Source organism: Ambystoma mexicanum, chromosome 1q, assembly GCF_040938575.1.
Source record: "Ambystoma mexicanum isolate Mex_15411 chromosome 1q, UKY_AmexF1_1, whole genome shotgun sequence".
NCBI classification, from domain to species: domain Eukaryota; kingdom Metazoa; phylum Chordata; class Amphibia; order Caudata; family Ambystomatidae; genus Ambystoma; species Ambystoma mexicanum.
Window position 1 is genome coordinate 141833255 of NC_090922.1, and position 22807 is coordinate 141856061.

At 47.8% G+C, this 22807-nt stretch overlaps 1 protein-coding gene across 2 annotated transcripts in view; it reads left to right on the top strand.

Moving 5' to 3' along the window:
- The window catches only part of USP10 (ubiquitin specific peptidase 10), a 943776-nt gene that overhangs the window by 199117 nt on the left and 721852 nt on the right, over window positions 1-22807 (top strand). For both annotated transcript variants that reach the window (XM_069636257.1, XM_069636260.1), the window contains one exon: window positions 4184-4244. In XM_069636257.1, the coding sequence (XP_069492358.1) occupies window positions 4184-4244 (61 nt within the window). The remainder of the gene's footprint in view (window positions 1-4183; window positions 4245-22807) is intronic.

The following is a 22807-nucleotide window of genomic DNA, read 5'->3' on the forward strand; positions in this document are numbered from 1 at the left end:
AGGCAGGACAAATTCATGACTGTCTTCCTCTGTTAACCTAAAGAGATTTGGGATTGGGCACTTCAACATTAACTCTTCTGCCAGTGGATATGTTCTTTCCCTCTAATGTCACAGTTGATACTTTAAGCTGAGATCCCTTGATACTCTGTGTGAATGTTGACTAAAAGCATCTGTTCCCCAGAGGATGTTTTAACTGGTAAGATTTTTAATTTTTTAAAGAGGTAAGAGTCCTGTTGCTGCAGTTTGTTTGCACTCACCATTCTGTATTTACCATGTCTATTACAACATGATTTAGATTGGTGTTTGATAACCGTTCACCAACTGCAAAGTGTTGTAAATGTTTTTCAAGGTTCTTTGTATTTGCACGTATGTCATGCTAATGCATTGCAGTAAGATCCCATGTGGGCTAGACATGTTGGTGCTCAATAGCGAGTATGGGCCGGCATGTAGCCAGATTATATGGGCCAGCATGTAGCCAGATTATGGTAGCTCTTGTGAGCCTCGCGCACCATTTTGTAGCTTTGACATTCTATAATTTTATCAATGGAACAAGACTGAGTTCACAAATGAATCTCAACAGCTTGATTGCTTTTCTCGCCTTAAACTTCAACAGGAGCTCATGTAGACACTCCTTTCTCCAGCTTTAGACTTGTCCCTTGCAACAAATGAAGTTTCACTTCAATAAAAGGTTGACCGGAACAGATTATCTTCCATGTTTGTTTTTTTGATTCCGTTGTTCAAATGGAGCTTGTAGGTATCCGTGTTGCCAATATGTGCCCTGCCACAGACTCAAGCTCACATCATTCTGGTAGATGCATTCCTCTTATGTTGGTTGAAAAGGGAACTGTATGCCTTTCCACCAACTCATTTCGTTCTGATGACTCAACAGAAGTTCAGGAAACCTTCAACTCCTAATTCTGGTTGTCCTAAGACGCTATTGGCATTTTTAGTATTTAGATCTTTATCTCCCAAAAGATAGGATACTAGAACCATCTCTGGGTACAGATCTCTTTAATCCACAAAAAGGTGCATTCTTCAACTCTTTATACAGTTTGTTAGCTTTTCAGGTATTCTTCAACTCTTTATATAGTTAGCTTTTCAGGTTGCGATCTCTCAAGTTAACATGCGCCCATCTGATAATTTCAGATAAGTAACTAGTTGTCAGGACTGCAGCGATGAAGGTGGTCCTCCTAAGCAGTCCAAGTTCTTTTGCTTCCTTTTGGAATCTAGGCATGAATATTAACCCTCTTGTCAACCGGGAATATGCCCTGTGCTCGTACATCCTGTTTACTCCATACTTGTGGGACTTTCCATCTTCTGGGGATGGGAGCAAGATGCAGAGCACCATTGGTTGAATTGAAAAATCTCTACCTCCCTGGTATATGTACCTGTCCCCAAATGCCAGTCCTTTGTTTGGTGTGGGTGTGATGCTGGAAATGCATCAGAGGGACAGGGCCTCTGAATCCTTGTCCTTTTCTGCCTTTTATCGTGTGTTCTGTTATGTTTTCTGCCCAGGAGTCCATTTGGGACTCCTGGCAGTGCAGCTCTCTCTTTTGGTTTGGTGAACAGACCCATGGGATACCCTTATGGCACCCATGGGTAGGGGTACAACCCTGTGCCCCTAGTGTATGTTTTTTGGCACCTGTGGGTGGCCCACAGAGCAGGGTATGGGCTGGTGGCAGCTCCATGCTGAATTAGACAGGTGCTCTGGGCGTCCTCCATTTTGGGATACCCAGGCCCTGCCATTGGGATCAGTTGATTCCTGATAGAAAACAAGATGGCCCCTGTGGCCTCTTGCTTTCTATTGCCTGTTGTCTTGTTTTTCCCAAAGTCCTGGGAAGCCCTGACTCTGTCCCTTCCCCCTGACTGGCTGTTGGGTGGAAGTTCCATATATGGTGTTGTTGTGAAGGCCCAGCTAGACTGACTGGAGCCTTCCCTTTGACTGTATGTTGTGGGTACCTCCTGTGGGTGGGACCTGGGTGAATGGAGTGTGTGACCAATATACACTTCTTGTTGTGGTTGTCTGGTTTCTGGCATGTGAGACAAAGACTGAGACAGCCCTGCCCGAAACTGGCCTGAATGCAGTGTGTAGTGTTGAATGGCTGGGTACTTGTCCCAATCCACATTCCTTGTTGTGAGTGTCTGAAAGGGAGGAGTGTGGCCTGAATGCACTGTGTGCCTGATTGGCTGACTGACTGCATGAATGCCCTTCTGTGTGATTGGCTGCTGTGTGTGTGCCAGCAGTGTGGATGAGAGACAGGATAGTATATCTGGGGACCTCTCACCACTGGAAATTGTTCAGAAGCATTCAGAAGCTGAGTCTCCACTCAAGAGTAACTGGATTTGCTGATCCTCGACGTCCAGCTGGAAGAAGAAGACTTGCTGTGGCATTTGCTTCGACGGAACTGAAGGTTGTCGAAATCGTCGAGGACTGACCCGAGAGAGGACCTGGCTAGGCGCCCTCTTCCCGTGCTCCGAGGGACCATCGAGCACCGCTGAATCTTCGCCGAAGCGCCCTGGAAGTCAGACCCTCGAAAGGCTGCCGACCCGAGACGGGACCGCCGAGGAGATCGAAGTGAAGCACCCGGACATCGACGCTGTCGAAGTCCATTGCCGTCGACCAGGGTTCGCAGGTCTGTGTAACCGCTGGAGGCCCGTCGAAGTTGTGTTGCCCCGCCGTGGGAACCACTTGACGCCGTGCCGCCGACGACCGGAGCCGTCCGCTCCTTGCCTAAGAACATTTGCCTTGAAGGACTCCCTCGTCCGCATCGTCGGCCGCTTTGTCCCGCCGGAGAAAGTCGAGGACGACCAACGCGCCGAGGAGAATCCGCCGGTGGGTTTCCCGCCACCTCACGACCCCAAAGACTCGAGCGACTCGACGCCCTTGCTGGGCCACCGTCACCCACAATCTTTGCGGTCCAGAACTAGTGTCGCCGAGGTGCCCCGCACGCCTCTTCCTCGCAGGACGCCGACATCTCGACGCCGACGAGCACCGCTCGGATCGAAGCCTGCCGCCTCATCGACGCCGTTCTACCTTGTTTGTTGTCGGACGTTCGACGCCCCGTGTCTCCCGCTTGAAAGGGAAGGCATTCAAGAAGGGCCGTCGATTCCCCGACACCGAACACCGAGTTCCTCGACGCTTCTCGACGCCTCTCGACGATCCGTGACTCCTGCTTTAAAGGGGGTCATTCAAGAAGGATCTGTCGACGCCTCTTCGAAGAACTCGACTCCACCAGGTACATTGGGGGGGTAAAAACATTATAGGAGAGAAATAGACTATTGAACAATATATGGACTGGGCTGGTGTTATATCTCTTTATTTTACAGGTTGCCCAGGTGGGGGGATCTCCACACAGAACTGTGTCCAGTGGTAGGGGCCAGTATTCTGCCTATTGTTTCAACCCTCTGTTATCTCTCCTCTCTCTATTGCTGGTTTCCTTCTTATTGATCTGTGTGCCATTTTAACAGTATTGTGAATGCACTTTAATGAGGTCTAATATTAGTGGTACCACTTTAGAATTGTAGATATTTACCATTGCTGATTTTCCTGAGCACAAAGTGCGTTATTGTGATAAGTGTACATAACCCTTGAATATTAATTATATAAAGACTGTGTTTTCAGTAATACAGTGTGTGGACATTCCTTTGTGGGGGCTTGGGGATACACTGTACTTAAGAACCAGCCTGCATCACCTCCTGAGAAGCTAAGCCTTGATTGCTCGTCCATCGTTACCATATTAGAGAATCTTGGCTGGGGTCCTCTGTGCCTCCCCTCTACCATATAGAGAGCGGAAGTACAGACCCCCCTACCAGTCTTTACAGTGGGCAAGAGCATCTAAACATGTGGGGCTTCATGCCTATATATCCCCCTCTCAATACGCTATGCTTGGGGGTTGAGGTGCTTTCATTGAGGTGAAGCACCTTTTGAATTCACTGACCTTAAAAGCTGTCTGGTCTGTCGTGGACTAGACTATTTTTGACCCATCTGTGCTGTGTTGCACTACCATAGTGCTTCACCACAGAATTTGTATGGAGGAAAGGACCATGAGCATGGAGTAAGAGATCCACTATGGTGAGTAACTCCTGCTTTATTTGTCCAATAATGGAGTTTTCATTCAGTGTCTTTTTTTTTTTTAAAGAGAAATTGAGATTTTGATTTTAATCGAGGTCTTTTTCATTTCAGCTACCCCCATATAATGAAAGCATGTTGTGTGCTAGTCGGCCTACAGATGAACTCAGTGATGGTAAGAAAATGGTTTTGTATAGTTGTATTTTTTGGTTGTCCTTTTATGGCATTTTAAGTCATACAATTTAAATGAGGTAGGAGTTATTGGTAAAAATGAATGCTTAGGTTTGCCCATGTTTACAACAAAATATAAATCTAGTCTTGTCACATCTTAAAGGATCCGTTTTTGTTTGATACGATTCTTGCATCCCTCATTTCGAACCTACAATACTGTCACAGGAAACTAGTTGCCGCATTTTGCGATTGTGCCATCAAATAATTGTTTTTTCAGCAAAGGGTCCTGCAAGTTTGCTTCATTTTATATTGCGACATGTTTTTTCAGTGCCAGAGGTGGGTTGAAAAGGTTTGCATTCTGCTCCAAGCATCGATGCATTTGTTACAGGAAAGATGCACAGATGCCTCTTGAGCATGGTGTGCTGTATACAATGCATGGCTTGGTATGGAGTTGAACAGTGACATGGCTTAAGAAAACCGTATATGATGGAAGTTGGCGGGGCACGGATACATGCATTTGGGAACAGTATTCGAAAGTAGACTATGCAGATTTCGCACATTTACAATTGTCAACACATTTAGATAGGGGCAAACATTGCTGGCGTCAAAGCTGGTTCAGAACCAATCTCTCCAATTTCAAAGGCCACCATCCTATCAACCAGTCCTTGTTTAATAGTATTTCATGTTTTGTGCATTTGCTGCAGTTCTTTGTTTTACATAGTATATGCATGTGTGATAGTGCGTGGTATAAATGTCCTTTAACATACACAAGGATTAAGGGTTTCAGCTACAAGGTGTTCCAACAAATAGAGTAATGGCACGTCCGATCCCCCGGCATTCTCTAAGGTCCTATCTGTGTACCAAAAAAGCAAAGGATGGCAACATGTGTCGTTCCGGGGAGATATAGTCTGGCATACTGTTTTCCTTTTTTCACAAATGATTGAAAATTGCCTTTCGTGCTACGAAAAGGGCCGGAAAAGCTTTTGATACAAAACATGTGCTGTGACTGTAAGACCTTGCAATGTGGCTGTGCGTGCCACAACTCTCAGCGTGTTGGCCTTAACCATATGTATGTTCACTTTTTTCCACTGGCAGACTAGGGAAAAAACAGATTACCCAGATTATTTTCCTGCACTTATAATTTTTTTATTGCCCATTGCCTCTGAGGCAGCCTGCCTTCATGCATGCCATTTACAACCGTTTTCAAGAAATGTTGAAGCCGTAGACATCTGCAGCTAAACTGCACTGATCCTGCGTAATGTGCCTTACTTTTAATAACTGGTGAGTTTCTGTATGTTCAAGGGTGTTTGACACTAATTATTGCAAAGGATCCTGGTCTGCAAGCTACTGTCTGATTTTGCAAGGCTCGGTGGCCACTGCATAGTTAATTGTGGGGAGGGATTGAGGCTCCATACCAAGTGTGCAGTGTCAATATTCACAGCCTATTCTGGTGCTGGTGTAAGGGTAGCATTCCCTATTCCAGGGCCTTCAACTGCCCGGTCAGGAGAATCCATCATTCCAAACGCTGAAGCAAGTGAGTACCCTTCTGGTGGTAAATCTACTGATCTACGACCAAATGTCCTGCAGTATGGGGCTGATTATTCTTCTGATCAGGTTACAAAGGTACTGCAGCAGGACGTGGATTAATTTGCATCAATCCAAACCGGTACCGGGCTATATGGAATCTAGAAGGTTGGCTCCCCCACCGCCCCCCCAATCTACATTTCGAAGGGATTGTGTTATCCGACGTATTCCTTATCTCTGATACTTTTCCAGCTTGCTGGCCTCAAATTTTTTCTGTAGAGGGCGATGCGTGTCGACGGCCACCGTATCGCGCCGACGTCACCATGCCCATAAATAGCCACGCGCTGCGTCCGTTGCTCAGTTCCGTTTTTCCGTGCTTCGTGGGGCCTCGTACGTCGTTGCTCAGTTCAGTCAGGATAACTCTATATCTACTCGAATAATACCTACTCGTTCTCGATGGCATCTTCATCGGAACCGACGACGCCGCGATCCGGCTTCAAGAAATGTCGAGACTGCGGTGGAAAAAAATGTCTAACGGTTCCACACAGGATCCGCTTGTGGTGCTTGGGATCCGAGTACCATTGTTCGGAGTGTTAGGACTGCATGTCCATGACGGCGAAAGCCTTGAAGGAGAGCAAGGGGAGGCTCGAGAGAGATGTCAATCAAAACCTCCTCGAAGGTTTCTTCTGCTGAGTCGAGGCATTTGTCTCCTTGCCGTCAAACATTCCCATTCTAGATCTCGCAGTAGCTCCCACCATTCGTCGAGATCAAGACACGCAAAAAAGACGTCGAAGATCCCCTTCCTCATCTTCTGTGTCCCCAGAAAGGGTCTCCTGTCCCACGAAACACAGCTCTCAAGCTGAGTGGGAGGAATTCAGAAAGAAAATGTTAAGCGTCTTCGAGAATGCGGCCTCGACCCCCTTGAAGACAGCTGAGGGTGATACCCCGGGTGAAAAACCCAAAAAATCAAAACGCCGTGAGTTGCAGCACCCGGCGAAACATTCCACCCGAGAGCGCCACGAGCCATCGGGTAAAAAGGCACCAACTTCGCCGTCGTCGAAGATTCCTTCGCATGGATCGGCACAATCGACGCAGTTGTCGAAGGGTTCCTCGACGCATCGGTCGATGCCGACATCGACGCCGATGAAAGAGAAGACCAAGGCTACTCCACAGCCAACGGTGATTCCAAGGGCCTCTGGCACGACGCCGAGACCGTCAATGTCCTCAAGTAGGATCCCGATCCTCTCGGTCTTCGAGACCCCTTCCAGTTTTTTCAACGCCGTTCTTGGCGCCTTCGAAGCTTGTCACATCGGTGTCGACGACATCAACGTTTTCTCGCCCAATAATGACAAGTTTGGCTCCTTCTGCCTTAGAGATGGGTTTTACACCATTTCAGAGGTCAGAGTACCCTTGACTATCTTCAATTTATGAAGAGGGGGAAGATTCTGACCAGGAAACATTCGGATTACGGAGGACCACACTGCCTATTTCAAAGGATTTCACCTCTGAGGAAAGAAGGCTGAAGGACCTACAAGAGTCACTACATGAGGCAAGTGGGCTGGACACTTCCCCAGAAGTGGAATTTGTTAAGCCAGACCCAGGGGAACATGCCGAAACACCCTATAGAACCCTTATGGCAAGAATTATTGAATTTATGGGTTGGTCTGCGCCTTCCCCTGTTTTTCAACAGGATGACCTAACAGACATATTAGACAAAGGTCCACAGGAGGACCCTGTGGTCCCCTTCCATGCAGCTTTACAAAGGAAGATTACATCTAATTGGGAAACTCCTGAAGTTATCCCTGCGGTCAATAAGATTGTCAGCCAAGTATAGGGTAGCGGCTGCTGACCCTGAATACTTATCAAAACACTCGACTCCAGAGAGCCTGGTGGTTCAAGCGGCAACTTCATCTAGCAGTAGGACCGCTTACCCTACTGTCCCTCAGGATAGAGATGACAAGAGGTACGATTCTATGGCGAAGAAAGTCTTCTCTGCTTGTAGTATGGCATTGAAGTCTAACGCCACCTGTACGCTCGCCAGGTTCAGTCACACACTATGGGAGTGTGCTTCATCAGCGGCTGACTGCATACCCGAAGGAGAGGGAAAAGGAAGCCTTCCTTAACATTATTAAAGATGACAAAGATGCCATGTGCTAATCACTTCAAACAGGCATCGATTCCGCTGACCGTATCAGCAGGGCCATGGCGGCAAGTACAACAATCCGCAGGCATGCATGGTTGCGAAAGTCTGGCTTTGCTCCAGATGTGCAGGCCAGACTTTTGAATATGCCCTTTGACGGCTCTTCACTATTCGGAAAAAAGGCTGATGACAGTCTGGAAAAGTTGCAGACATCTAAAGCAGCAGCAAAATCTTTAGGAGCTGCTATCCGCCAAACTCCTTTTCGCCCCAGGAACTTCTGGGAGAGGAAAGTCCTTTCGCTATTCCGCATTCGGGAAAGGCAGAGGACAGCCGGCTCAGAGGCCAAAGGAGATCCAGCCGAGGTGGACGGGTCAAAAGTACTAAGGCCGCAGCAGGTGCCTCTTTACCCTCGGCATCTGCATCAGCCGCCCCCAAACCACTCGGGAGGCCTTCCCACACAATACACCTGTAGGGGGCAGGTTAACTCACCATCAGACGGAATGGCAGACTATACCGTCAGATGCTTGGGCATTGGAGACAGTTGCCCAGGGTTACTGCCTACCCTTTCTACACATCCCTCAGTCATCCACCGGGGAACAGATCTCTAAAAGTTCCAGATTCGCTCCTCTTGCAGGAAATTATGGACCTGCTAGAGAAAGGTGCCATAGAACCGGTACCTGTAGAGGACAGGAACAAGGGCTGGTACTCCCCCTACATTCTCATACCAAAGAAGGACGGAGGACTGAGGCCCATCCTGGACTTACGAGAATTGAACAAGTTCCTCAGGAAGGACAAGTTCAAGATGGTAACTCTCTCTCAGATCCTTCAGGCCCTCCAGCTCCAGGACTGGCTGGTATCTCTGGACCTTCAGGATGCTTATTTTCATGTGCCAATCCATCTAAAACACAGGAAATACCTGAGGTTCGCAATTGGCGACTCTCATTATCAATTTCGAGTTCTGCCATTTGGGCTGACCTTCGCCCCGAGGGTCTTCACCAAGCTGATGTCAGTAGTGGCGGCGAGTCTAAGGAGGGGAAGGGATCCACGTCTACCCCTACCTGGACGATTGGCTGATCAGGGCTGTATCTTCGGAACAGGCCCAGACCCAGCTAGATTATGTCTACCACTTCCTTCACAAACTGGGCTTTCTCCCTCAATTTAAAGAAGTCACAGATGATACCATCACAGAGACTCCAGTTCATTGGAGCGGTCCTGGACACTTCCCTGGGAAAAGCCTCGCCACCAGAGGTGAGAGCTCAAGATATTCTACAGATGGTCACCAAGTTTCAAAATGCCCAACGTCTCCCAGCCTTTGACTTTTTGAGGTTGCTAGGCCTCATGGCATCCTGCATCTTCCTTGTGCTAGAGGCTCACCTGAGAATGAGATCTCTTCAGTAGGCACTGAGAAGTCAGTGGTCGCAATTCTCAGGGAGAATGACAGATCTCCTCCGGATTCCGGACAGGGTAGCCCGCAACCTTCAATGGTGGGCCTATCCAGAGAACATCTTGAAAGGAGAACTGTTTTGGCAACCATGGCCGGAGATAACAGTAGTCAGACGCCTCACTCACGGGGTGGGGAGCCCATGCCAACGACTTGACCATCAGCGGTCGTTGGTCTCCATCGGAGTCCAGACTACACATCAACCTATTGGAGCTGAGAGCGATCAGACTAGCGCTGAAAGCTTTCCCGCCATCAGTACAGGGGAGAAATGGCCTGAAAATGACGGACAACACAGTGGCCATGCACTACCTCAACAAAAGAGGCGTAGGATCACTACCACTGTGCAGAGAGGCGATGCAGCTCTGGTTTTGAGCAATCCAAGAAGGAATCTCTCAACCGGCAGTCCACCTAGCCAGAGAGAAGAATTTGACAGCGGGCGCTCTGAGCAGGCAGAGCACAGTCTCCCACGAGTGGGAGCTACCTCAGGAAGTCCTTCAAGAGATCTTCCCCCTTTGGGAAACCCTTCAGGTGGATCTGTTCGCCACAAGCACCAACAGAAAGTGCGATCTGTTCTGTTCAAGGGAGTTCCCCCGAGAGGAGCTCTAGGAGACGTGTTCTGTTATTCCTCAAATGATCAGGAGGTTGAGAAGATTCTGGAAAACCGTGATCCTAATTGCCCCGGATTGGGCCAGGAGAACGTGGTACCCGGACCTTCTAGATTTGTCCATCTGTCCTCCAATCCGTCTTCTACTCAAAGAGAATCTTCTCTCGCAGAAGGGGGGTCAGGTTCTCCATCCAGACACCAGAACCCTCAACCTTCACGCTTGGCTTCTGAAAGGGTGAGGTACAAGGATTGGGATCTCCCTGAAGATGTCATGGAGGTGTTGCTTTCGGCCAGAAGGCCAGCAACAAAGTCTTTATACCGCTGCCGTTGGAACAAATTTTGCAGCTGGTGTAGGGAAGAGAATATCGACCCTTTTTCATGTGGTACACCAACGGTGTTATCGTTTCTACTCTACTTGGCAAACTCAGGCCTTCAAGTTGGCACTGTAAAAGGCTTTCTCACAGCGCTTTCTATCTTCAAGCGCACTGCGGAGGAACCATCGTATTTCAAACTTCCTCTAGTGGTACAATTTCTCAAGGGATTAACTAATGTTTATCCCCCAAAACCATTCCAGGTTCCCTTATGGGACTTAAATTTAGTCTTACACTTCCTAATGGGCACTCCATTCGAACCACTTCACTCTTTTTCGCTGAGATTTCTCACGCTTAAACTGTCCTATTGGTAGCACTAACATCTGCTAAGCAGGTCAGCGAGCTACAAGCGCGCTCCTGTAAACCCCCACATACAATTTTCCACAAGGACAAAGTTGTCCTACAGGTGAAGCCTAATTTCCTCCCAAAGGTGGTTTCTGAATTTCATATTACTCAGAAAATTACCTTACCTTTGTTCTACCCTCCTCCCCATCCGGGGAAAGAGGAGGAAAGGCTACATAGGCTGGACCCAAAGGCGAGCTCTCAGCTTTTATATCAGCAGAATGGCTAGGATCAGGCAAGCAGACCAACTGTTTGTAGGATACTCGGGTCACAAGTTGGGACTACCCATAACCAAACAAACCATCTCCAGGTGGATTATTTTGGCCATTCTGGAATGTTACAAACTGGCAGGGAAAGAGCCACCCCAAAAGCTCAGGGCTCATTCAACCAGGGGTATCGCAGCCTCTTCGGCTCTCCAAAGAGGGGTACTGGTCCGAGACATGTGCGGCTGCCACATGGTCGTCCGCACATACATTCACAACATTTTCCAATCTGGATTCCTCCACTAGTCAAGAGACCAGATTTGGCAAGGCCGTATTACATTCGGTCCATCCCTAAAGGGATACATAATACTCACTCCCACCTCCAATTACATGCCACTGCTATGGGAGTCTATCAAAGATAAAGAATACGTCGGCGGACACAATCCCTTCGAAGAACAAGTTACTTCTTACCTTGTAACATTCTTTTGACGGGATGTTCCTCCGACGTATTCCTTATTGCCCCTCCCATCCATCCCCGCAGTGATACTTCCCTTGTGGTTGCAGCTTACGCTCCTTCAAGGTCAATAACCAATTGAGGCATGACTTTTCTTATGCTACAAAACGGAACTGAGCAACGGACGCAGCGCGTGGCTATTTATGGGCATGGTGACGTCAGCACCGATACGGTGGCCGTCGAGGGACATCGACTTGGCGGACGTCGACGCGCAGCGCGCTCTACAGAAAAAATTTCCCAGGCCAGCAAGCTGGAAAAGTATTATCAAAGATAAGGAATACGTCGGAGGAACATCCCGTCGAAAGAACGTTACAAGGTAAGAAGTAACTTGTTCTTTGGTCGTAAACATTGAACTACAATCTGAGCAAAATAAATGAGCAATTACCCATTTACACCTTCAGCTCATTAGTTTTCAAAACCGTTTGGGCATAACACCCCTCACACTGAAAAGTACAGCTCGAAGAATCCCTCTGTCAAATCAAATGTCTTCCCTGATAACAACTCCACATGTAACCACAGTGCAAGCCTATTCGTGTACTGAGAGGCAATCCCCTCAACTTCTTTGACTGAGTTTTGAAGCTTCAAATTACTTTACACTGCCTCTGGGGCAACTGGTAAGTTTTCTGACTCGACTATTTGCATTGGGCTTTTTTCCCCTTCCAGAGACCTCAGATTTTGATCAAATCTATTTTTCTGGCTTCACTTCTAGGATACATTATCTCCTATATAAACATAGCTCCCTCTTTTCTATACAAAAGCATGTTTCGCACTCTGAGAAGCGTGACTTTGATTGCTAGATCCTTTGATCTCATGTCCTTCTACTCCCCTTTGAATTGGAAGAGTGTTCAGAGGGTCACTACCAAGGGCTTTGACTGTATGCTATGGGACCATTTTCTAAAAGTGATCAAACATGTATAAGGCCACTTAAGCTTTTCTTGGGTTCCTGAACCTATACCTTCCCTTCATCTTCTACTAAAGATGCTTTACAAGTACAATCTGTTCCACTGAACTGCATACCAGATAAGGGGACAAGAATGCATAAGGATACAGGTTTATACACATTTCCTCTGCCATCCAGCCAATGAATTTCAGGTTATTCTGGGAAATGGCAACGCAGTCGTTAAACATTTTACCACCTAAGAAGGCTCTTGCTTAGGGTTTCTTTTGCCACCTGTAATCTTATCCATTCTAGGGATGGATGCTCACTTCCTTCTTTGAACAGTCTGTGGCCTTGTGAAAGATCTTGCGCTAGTCTCCCATTTCAAATGATTTGATTTTAATATACCAGATTCCAAAAATGAGCAATGTAACATGACTGGTGTAGATGGTAATGGAGGAGGGGGCACAGCTATGTTCTGCTATATTTACTTTTTTATGGTAGTGGTTCTGTGGTGGATATTCTGTAGTTCTGTCACCAGAAAAAACCCACTTGCACTGAGGGGTGAGTGAGTAACTGAAGGGCGCTGTCTGGGTTGGAATCACCCAGACGTCTGGAAGGACCTTGTGCGAAGAAAATCACTGCTACCTTTTCTCAGTTGGTTTAATTCAAATAATATAATTTTGGTCTATAAACTGTTCAAGAATGTTGTACACATACATTTCCACAATCTTCAAAATCGTTTTCTGTAGTGATGAAGCTTTTTATTCTGTGCTGTGAGACACCAGAAGGTGTCTCACGTGCTAGTCCCCAGGGGTCTCTCTCACTCTCAGATGGCCATGGCACTGCCATTGCCTTTGGATCTAGACCCTGGGGGATCACCCGGGTGAGGGGTCTTGTGGGAGTGGGACACCTGATGCCGAGAAGCGGTATCCCGCTCCCTGTAAACACCTTTGCCACATCCTACCCGGTAGGATATTTAGGAACTGTATCCCTGCCCCCTACCCCCACTTGCCCTTCATGAACACTTTCACATGGACTGCACCCTCTGGGAGAATACATGCTCACACCCGAGCATTGTACCAGACATGTCCCACTATTATGGTCAAGCAATTACTGGTAACCACTCACACCTGACTGCCATTAAACTCCCTCCCCACTACCCCCCTCTCACGGATAAAAGGCAGAGCACGAGGGCACTCTCTTGAGCGAGGCAAAGCACACCAAGGAACAGTGTTTTCCCGACGGCAGCTGAACAAGGGACGAAAGACTGCAAACCAAGAAGGGTGCGCAAGGAGGGAGATACTCTTGACCTTCCCGACGAGAAACCGTTACTTTCCAGAACCCTTCAGATTAGAAAGCGTAAGGCCGGGAAACCAGACTGAAGAAATCCTGTATTGTGTCTCAGATACCTGGGGCCCTCCTGCACGGCTGACCTAGTCGGGGAGGAACAGCAGCTCTTGTGGTACCGTCCTGAGAGATCAACACAGCCAGTTATTTCGAGAGACTGATGCAAGACTTGTCTGTGTTGGAAGTCAAGGTTGCAAGCGGCAACATTGTATAAAGGGAGCAAGAACGAAGATTGGTAACACGTGTGATGAAACACGTGAGGAAAGCTTAATTCTTGATGGATGTTTGAACATTAACAGAGAAAGCAACAATACCAATGACTGGTCCGACACCGCAAAGGTGCTCAATCGAGGTCTCTGTAAGGTATCCCGCCATGAAGTGGCACAAATGAAAGTAGAAGATAGAAAGTATGAGAAGTGAAGTGAATCGAAGTGGTCCTGCAACGGATTAAGCGAAACCCATCGCACATTCGAAAGTCTTTGATATTATTTATTTTTTTCCTAAATACCAAGAGTGACATGACAGTCTGAGCCCGAACCAGGGAGCCCAATTGTGAACATTGTGCTAAGAGACTCAAGCCCGAACAAGGGAGTTCCATGGTCCCAGCCTGATCGAGGGAGACCAATTGTGAAATTATGTTAACAAGAACCTGTGAATGTGAAAATCCTGATAAACTCTTTGGTGCTTGTTGTTACGACTGGCCCTCTGCAATAAGAGACTGTTATTAGAAAAGAGGCTTTGGCAGAAGGCCCTGATACCTATGCTTTTAACTGTATCCTCGTGGCAGAGAAGTCAGTGGTTGTGCGAAGCTCTAACGTGCCGCCTTGCCCCGTGCTGAAAACGTGGGGAACAGAAGCCAACTGCTCAACTATCCTGATATATTATTTCTTGTACACTTTTCTTTTTGCATACATTATTGTCCCACACCATTTGTATTTTTAAGTAAGGATCCGCAATAGGTTTATTAGTATCGGCCCTTTTATTTTGACAGACTCCAATAGGACTGCGTTATTTGTTAATGTTAAAGGAAATTTGTACCGCGCACTATCACCACCAGAGTGGTCCCTTGGCGCTCTGGTGACTCTGAAAGAGGAGGGGAGGTTGAGTTAGTGGGAGGAAGCAGGAAAAGTGCAAGAGAGCAGTGATGTGCTGTTGGCGGCCTTTGATGGTTGTTGCTTGCTCCCGTCCTTAGATTTAGGCTTAGATAGGCGTTCAACCAACCCATTGAAGTTCGATAAACACCCTTGAACTGTGATCACCTGTCGGTCTTCACTGTTTGATACACTGCCTTCCTCACAGTGGACACAGGCATTCATATGGTGTCAATGCATTTTGGTCGAGTTGAGTCTACAGGGGCCAATTTCCTCAAATACAGATAACTCGGTTTAAAAAGAAAGTAGTTTTGAGTATACATGTACAATCCAATTGTTAGATGCCGCTGGGTCAATTATCTGCCCGTGCTTCTTTCTCTCCTATATTGGGGTGGAATATTCTCACCTTTTTGTACTAGCTTGCAGTAAGTGCATTGGAGGCACGGGAAGATACCACATTGCTTAGTTTTCTTTTTTTTTTTTTGGGTGGTCTATTGCAGTCACTTCTTAATAACAAACACAGGCGGTGACTCATACAGTTTTCCAAGGGTTCTGTCTTGTGAAAGGTAGTTCAACAAGAAGTTGACATTGAATGGGGAGAACACCTTGTAATAACAAGATATGTTATTCATTGTATACATCATCCTCAGACAACACTAACATTTCTGCAGTGACAGCGACCAACACACACCTTTTTGTTGTAGGTTACTAGAGCCCAACCAAGGTCCTTGCCTAGGACCCGGGTCCAGTCCAGACGAGCCAAAGATAAGTTTAGAAAGTGAAACGCCTATAAGAGACGGAAGCACAGGCAGGTAATTGACCCAGTGGCACCTAACAATTAGATTGTGCATGTATAGTCAACGCTACTTTCTTCAGTATTTTTGTAGAAATTGGTCCCTGAAGATGGTCAACTCGACCAAAATGCATTGAACACCATAAGAATGCCTATCTCCACGGAACGAAAAGTTTCATCACTACAAAAAACGATTTTGAAGATATTGGACTTTTATTTGTACTCAATTCTGGAACAGTTTATAGACTAATCAATATTACTGTTTATGAATGAAACCAACAGATACAAAGTAGCAGTGATTTTCTTTGCACAACCCAGATTATGTCCTTCAATATAACATGACTGGCCATCTTCCTACCCAGTTGGCAGTAGTCACAGCAGCCCTATGGAAAGATCGGGGATCTACTACTTTGTCATCCTCTGTACTTGGCTAGCTCTTAGGAGAACCAAGGTGTAAGGCAGCTTTCCAGAATGCTATCCTTACCTTTTGTTGGCTCACTAAGTCTTTGGTATGGTGTGTTTTCTGTAAAACTATGTTTATATATAGGCGAGTGTCATATACATGGAGTTATTTTGTCAACAACTTGTTTTTTGAACAATGTTCTTGTCATTTGTTTTTCAAGTTAAATAACCCTTTTGTGAATTAAGAATATAAAATGTATGTTTTCCCTTGTTTTTAAGAAAAGACAGCAATTGTATCTCTCCTGAAGATCCTTTGTGAAACTAACAAAGGTGAAACACATGTAGAGAAAAAATTGAAAAAAGTGCTGTATATGAAATAAATAAGAAATTGAAAAAAGTGCTGAATATGAAATAAATACACCAAGGATTTTGAAAAAGTAACCAAGTGTGAAGAAAATTATTCGACACTCGTAAGAATTTGAATATTTTAAGGGGAGTCGCAAGTGCAAATGTATAAAAATTTGAAAAATGACTTAACCCTACCTATGGCAATGTAGGTATTGACACAATACCACAGCTGACAAACCCTACAATCATAAAAAAGCTACAAAGGAATTCGCCGGGAACAAAGTTCAGTAAAGGTTGCCAAAAGTGTGTTTAAAGTGTATGTTTATAGATTTTCTACCTGCAGTTGCGACTGACTCACTTACCTTTTAGTTATCAGAAAGGAGAGATGCCTTGCAGTAGCTTCACATACAGAGTGCTTCAGACTACTTCTCGGGCCATTTGTCACAATTCAGTAGTACTTTAATTAGAAAAAATCCTGTGTGGAAAAGGTGCTACCGTCTTTCACGACTGTTCTCTCCAGTGATGACTACACATTCTATTTGAGATTTTAATAATGTTCTTACAGCCATCACTCTCAAGCCTTTTGAACCTGTGGCCATAGTCAATTTTAACATATTTGCATGGAATACTGCATAATCTTCGCCCAGAAAGGTTAACGAGCATCAATATGTTTATCTGATTCTTAATTTCTGATGGCGGCAAGGTGGGCCTTGGCACCCCCCCTTCGTTTCTGCCTAAGGCCCACTTAGTTTCACATTAATCAGAAAACTTGCTCACTCACACCCCACCCTCTCCGAACCCATCTGAATTTGAAAGAATGCTGCATTCCCATGATGTACATACAGAGTTGACAATGTGATTAGGAAAACATATCGCACTGTTTGCCTTTTACTTTGCCCATTAGCCTTCCAAACTGGCTGAAATGTCTTCAGTAGCTAGTTGAATATTGGATAATTTGTTGCATTATGGACACTTAAAAGCTGACATTAATTTGGTCTCAAAGGATTTCTTGCACATGCAGTAGGGACTAAAGCAGCAGGTATTAGCATAACTGACCTAAAACATTTGATCAAATTATTTTGACCTTTTTTTTTGTTCAAATGTAATTATATATATATATATATATATATATATATATATATATATATATATATATATATATATGAGTAAGGACATAGATTAGGTTAAGGGGAAGTAGGAGGGGGTTGCGGGGTGGTCTCCCCCGACTTTTATTTAACTTTAATTTGCATTTATAAAGAAGAGACATTTCAATGAAACAAAGAATACAAATGTAACTCACTTCAACGGTCAAGGTCTCCCTCTTTCAAGCCCCCCCTTCCCCACACCAACCCCCCAAAAAAACCTCCCTTACCCCCCTTAAATTCTTGATCAAGGTGCAGGTCCCTTTTTTCCTTCAGTGTCTCAGAGGTTGTACACCATGTCCTGTTACTCATCGGCTCCCCCACTGACCCACAGTTCTGTGCCCCTCACTTGCTTGTACGATCTAAAAGGTTACCATCTTGCAGTCCCCACTTGAGCAGCAAGGGGACCTACTCTGCATGGAACTCATTCATCTTATCATACACTGCCGCCGTCGACCTCTCCATTATCTTCATGGTTTGTACTCCCCCCCCCCCCCCCCCCCCAGGCCACTTTCGAGGGGAGTGTTTCACTTCTCCAATACTGGACTATGGCGAGTCTCCCTGCCCTTAACATTGCTTCCCACATCTTTGGCAGTCAATATTCTTCCCTAGCCCTTTGCAGGATCCCTACGAGAGACTGCAGCGGGACCAGGCCCAGTCCGATCCCTGTAATCTCTTCCATCCAGCTCAGCACCTCTTTCCAGAACACTTGCACCATGGGACACCGCCATCACATGTGTGGTAGGGTCCCCCGGCTCCCACAACCCCTGGGGCACGTAGGAGAGGCGCCCGCAAACATCTTAGATGGACGTTTCTATGCCAGCTCATTAGCATTTTGAAATTATGTCCAATCATGGCGTTAAACAATCCCCCCTGGAAAACAATTTTATTAATTTGTGCTCAGTCCGCCTCAGAAATGTCTCTGCGCCCCCCCCCCACCCCTCACACACAATATCTACCCAATATATCTGGAAAGTCTCCCCTGTAGGCAGGTCTCATTCATGGCTTTGTATAACTTGGACTGTATACCTTTTCTGGTTGTGACCAAGCCAAGGAATTTTACCACTGCTGTTAAGGCCCTAGCGAGCGCCGCAGCCCCCCGCCCCTTTGGGTCTGTCAGAATTCCCTTGATGCAGAGATATTCAAATACTAAAATCGGATATCCTCCCAGTACCTCTCGTAGTCTTGCCCATTCCAGGAAGATTCCACCCTCAAACAGTTATCCCACCCTTTCCAGGCCTGCATCGGACCATGACTGTGAGCGGGCTAGTCCCTGGTGTCCCAAATCAAATGGGGGGTGGGGGGGAAGACCCATATGGAGGACCATGTTTTGTAGCCCTGTGGGTCCTTGGATTCATGCCAGACTGACCATAAAACCCCCAGAGTGGGGTGAGACCTTAGCTGTTCCGGTATAGATTTGTAAGGTGGCCAGAAATGGTCCCTGACCATTAATGGGTGTTCTGCTAGGTCTTCCAAGTAGGTCCTCAAGTTGCCCCTCATATGCTCTAGCATCCCCCTAATTTGGGCTGCTCTATGGTACAGGCAGATGTCTGGAAACCCAAATGCCCCTTTGTCTCTTGGGATGGTCAGGGTTTCCATTGTTATTCTTGTCAAGCTCTCCTGTGACTTCCATGAAGAATTTCTCCGGAAGTCGCCTTGGGATCGCTGCAAACAGGTATAGCAGTCTGGGGAGCACGTTCATTTTTGAGGTTATCCTACCATACCAATACCATTGGGTCCCATCTCTTTAATTCTGCCGTCAATTTGGTTTCTGAAGGGATCATAGTCGCCACCATCACAACCAGGTCCCTAGTGACCCGGATACCCAGGTACTGAATGCTTTTCTGATCCACTCTCATGTCTTGGTAACTCTTCTGTGAATCGAAAAGGGGACTCTGCTTTAGTATCAGCACGATTCCTGATTTCCCTACATTGATTTTATTCCCCGAGAGGCAGCTGTACTCTGTAATTTGGGCCATGAGTGCTGGAAGGGAATCCTGGACGTTCGTTAGGTAGGCCAATATATCGTCTGCAAAGAGCAAGATTTTGCACTAATCTGATCCTTGTCTCCCCCTGATGAAACTCTTCATGTATAAGAAGTGGCAATCCCGCCTCCAGTCTTGTTCCCAAGACTTTTGCCAATATCTTTACATCCCCATTCAGGGGAGAGATGGGTCTGTAAGAAGAGCACCTGGTGTGGGCCTTCCCCACCTTTGGCATCGCCACAATAGTTGCTGAGAGCATCGTGGAGGGGAGGGGCTCGCCTTCGAGGCATGCATTAAACACCTTTGCCAGGCACTGGACTGACACCATCCTAAATAGTTTATTGAATTTTATCGTAAAGCCATCTTTCTCCAGCATGGTGTCTGGCATGGATTCACATGCTCATGAATATTCCCCGTCGTCAGGCTGGGAATCCTCGGTAAAGAGAAAATCAGTATCAATTTTTTTTCTGATCTGTCTTTCTTGGTAGTAACCAATCACTGGTCTCTGGGTCATACTGCCCCCAGCCTATGACTGCCCTCTCCCTAAGCCCTGCCCCTGGCAGCCATCCTCAGATTTTTACTGCACGTTTAAGTGTTGGGAGACCTTGTGCTTAGCTCTCAAGCTTTTTTCTGCGTTTTGCACTTTTTCATAGTTTATTCAAATTTTTCGATCAATCGAGCATCAAGCTCCACCGTTTCAGATTTTTCTACGCCCCTCAAGGGCAAAGTTTTCATCGAGTTACGCTTCTTGGAGGATTCCAGAAGATTCTGCGGCATACCTCGTGGACATGGCCCAGGACAAGGGAAGCTCTACACCCGGATCAAAGCTGATCAGGAACTGCCATGGATGTGGATTTCAGAATGTGTTCAAGTAGGACGAGCATTCGAGATGTCTCTACTGCCTTCACGAAGACAAGACGCACGTGGAGAAGGACTGTGCGTTTTGCAGGAACATGTCGCAACGGACTATCGGGGATTGTTGGTCCCGCCTTGCCAACTGGCTGGAAGAGCCCAGCAGGTGATAAGAAGTCTGAGCGGTCTAAGTCCTGTGAGGGCGCTCCGGCGACGGGGGGCCCAACAAAAGGCAAAGCACCGTGAGTCCGCGGGCACCAGGAGCGCCGAACGGTCGGGCTCCTCGGCTGCCAGTTAGGGCACGCTTTCTCCGACGCCATCAACCACGAGCCAATGCTCTGGCTCGGAAGAGAAAATCTGAGAACCCGGCTAAGCTTCTGGAGAGGCCCTGGTCGATCTCGAAGGAACCAGCCGAGGGGGAGCGTGTCAGTGACCCCCCCCTCTCCCCCAACCCCCCAAGTTGAAGGCCTCAAGCCCACACAAGGTGGTGAAGGCCTTGATTCACCCGGCTAAGGACTCTATCGAGGGAGTTGCGGCAACCCTGGAAAAGCCTGTGGAGGCTATCCCAGTGGAGGCGACCTCGGGCCCAGAGTTTCCCTGCCACCGCGGAGGGAATCCTCCTTTCAGCCCATCGAGAAAACCCCTGTGAAACCCCCTTGGAAAAAGGAGGGGGAGGCGGTGACCGTTGTGGACACGGATACAGCTTCTGAGGAGGAGCTGGTTGAAGTCATGAAAGGCCTCAACAGGGGGTTAGAGGAAGTCCGATCCCACGGTAGAGACCCTAAGGAGGCAGACGAAGAGCGCCGACGAGACTTCCGTGGAGGAAGAGCAACTGTCACAGCCAGTGCCCGAGCCTCAGTACGGCTCGGCGGCCATTTTGATGGCAATCCAATCCTTATGCAGTGAAAAGGACGAGATTGACCCTCACCCCGACGGATGACCCAGCGGAACCGGGCCCGTCGGGAAGCCCTCCAAACAAGTGGAGGAGAGTTTACTAAACCCCCGCCTTTCCAGCCCTCGCAGCCCACTCAACCTTCATCCTCTTCCCCTGATCCAAGGGATGACACGGGAACGGATATGGCCACGACGGGGATGGATGACGATGGTAGTGACGGTATGGGTCTTCCATCACCACTCCCTCGGGCCTCACCGCCTGACAAAATTGGCTCCTTCCATGCCAAGATTGCCAGGGCATCCGAGCTGTTCCAGCTCTGCCCCGAAGAACAGAAGGAAGGCTTCCTCTATCAGCGGCGCAAGGCCAAGAGGAAGATGGTCCTCGCGGTTCCATTGATTGACGATATCTGGGAGGAGGGACTTGCTCTCCTGAAGAACCCGTCCACGACGCCTGCCAAGAGGGACCAGTACGAGAAGTACCGGGTCCCCAATTCTGCCCTGTTGTGCCTTAGGGCACACCCAACCCCGGATTCAGTCATCTCGGCGACAGCCAAGAAGGCGGCAGGGGCGTCATCCTCTACTTTGACCTCTCCACCGGACAGCGAGGGAAAGAAGCTGGACGCCATGGGTCGCCGAGTCATCTCGTCAGCGGTGACGACAATTAAGGCGTCTAACACCCTAGCGATTGTGGCCCGCTACGTCAGGGAGCTGTGGTACAAGATTGCTCCCCTGCTGGACATCCTACCGGACGACAAGAGGGCAGAGGCCCTGGAGATCCTGCAGGAAGGTGAGGTGGCTTTGGACCACGCCATAACGGTGGCCACGGATATCGCTGACACTGGATTCTGCCAGTTGGGCAACAGTGTTTGCCTTCGACGGCGGGGATGGATCAAGGCAACTGATTTCCGTCGGGACGTGTAAACTAGAGTTTTGGACATGCCCTCCGACGGGAATAACCTGTTTGGGAAAACAGTGGATGAGTCGCTTCAGGCCATTAAGACTGACACAGAGACGGCTCGGGCCTTGGGAGTGTTGCAGCAACGACGGCTGCCCTTTCGGAATGCCGGAGGCAGACTGGGTGCCTCCAAGGGGTCCGGTGGCGGCTTCTCGACGTACTGACATGCGGGCCGCTCCTTGTCGCAGGAGGCCTACAGAGGAATCAGCAAGTCAGGAGGATTTTGTCGCCAAGGAGGCCAAGGCAGCAAGGCCGCCTCCCAGCAGGACTGGACCAGCTGTAGTGTCGGGCCCCCACCGAAGCACCCGGGTGGGAGGCCGGCTGGTGAAGTTTGTCAGCATGTGGGAGTCCATCTCCACCGCCAGTTGGGTGCTGGATGCCCTGGCCCACGGGCACTCTCTCGAATTTCAAAAGAAGTGCCCCTGCATTCCTCCCGGAGTGTGTACTCAAGGTACTTCCTCGTCAGCAAGAAGACATGCGGTTGGCGCCCCATCCTGGACCTGTCACGGTTAAACAAATACATCCAGGCAGAAAAGTTCAGGATGGTCACCCTCCAGCACGTGCTGGGACAGCTGGAGGAGGGCGACTTCCTATCGTCGCTGGACTTGGAAGATGCTTACTTCCACATCCCCATTCTAAGAGGACACCGAATGTTTCTCAGATTTGTAGTCCAAGGACGGCACTACCAATTCAAGGCCCTACCATTCGGGCTGAAGTCGGCACCCAGGGTGTTCACCAA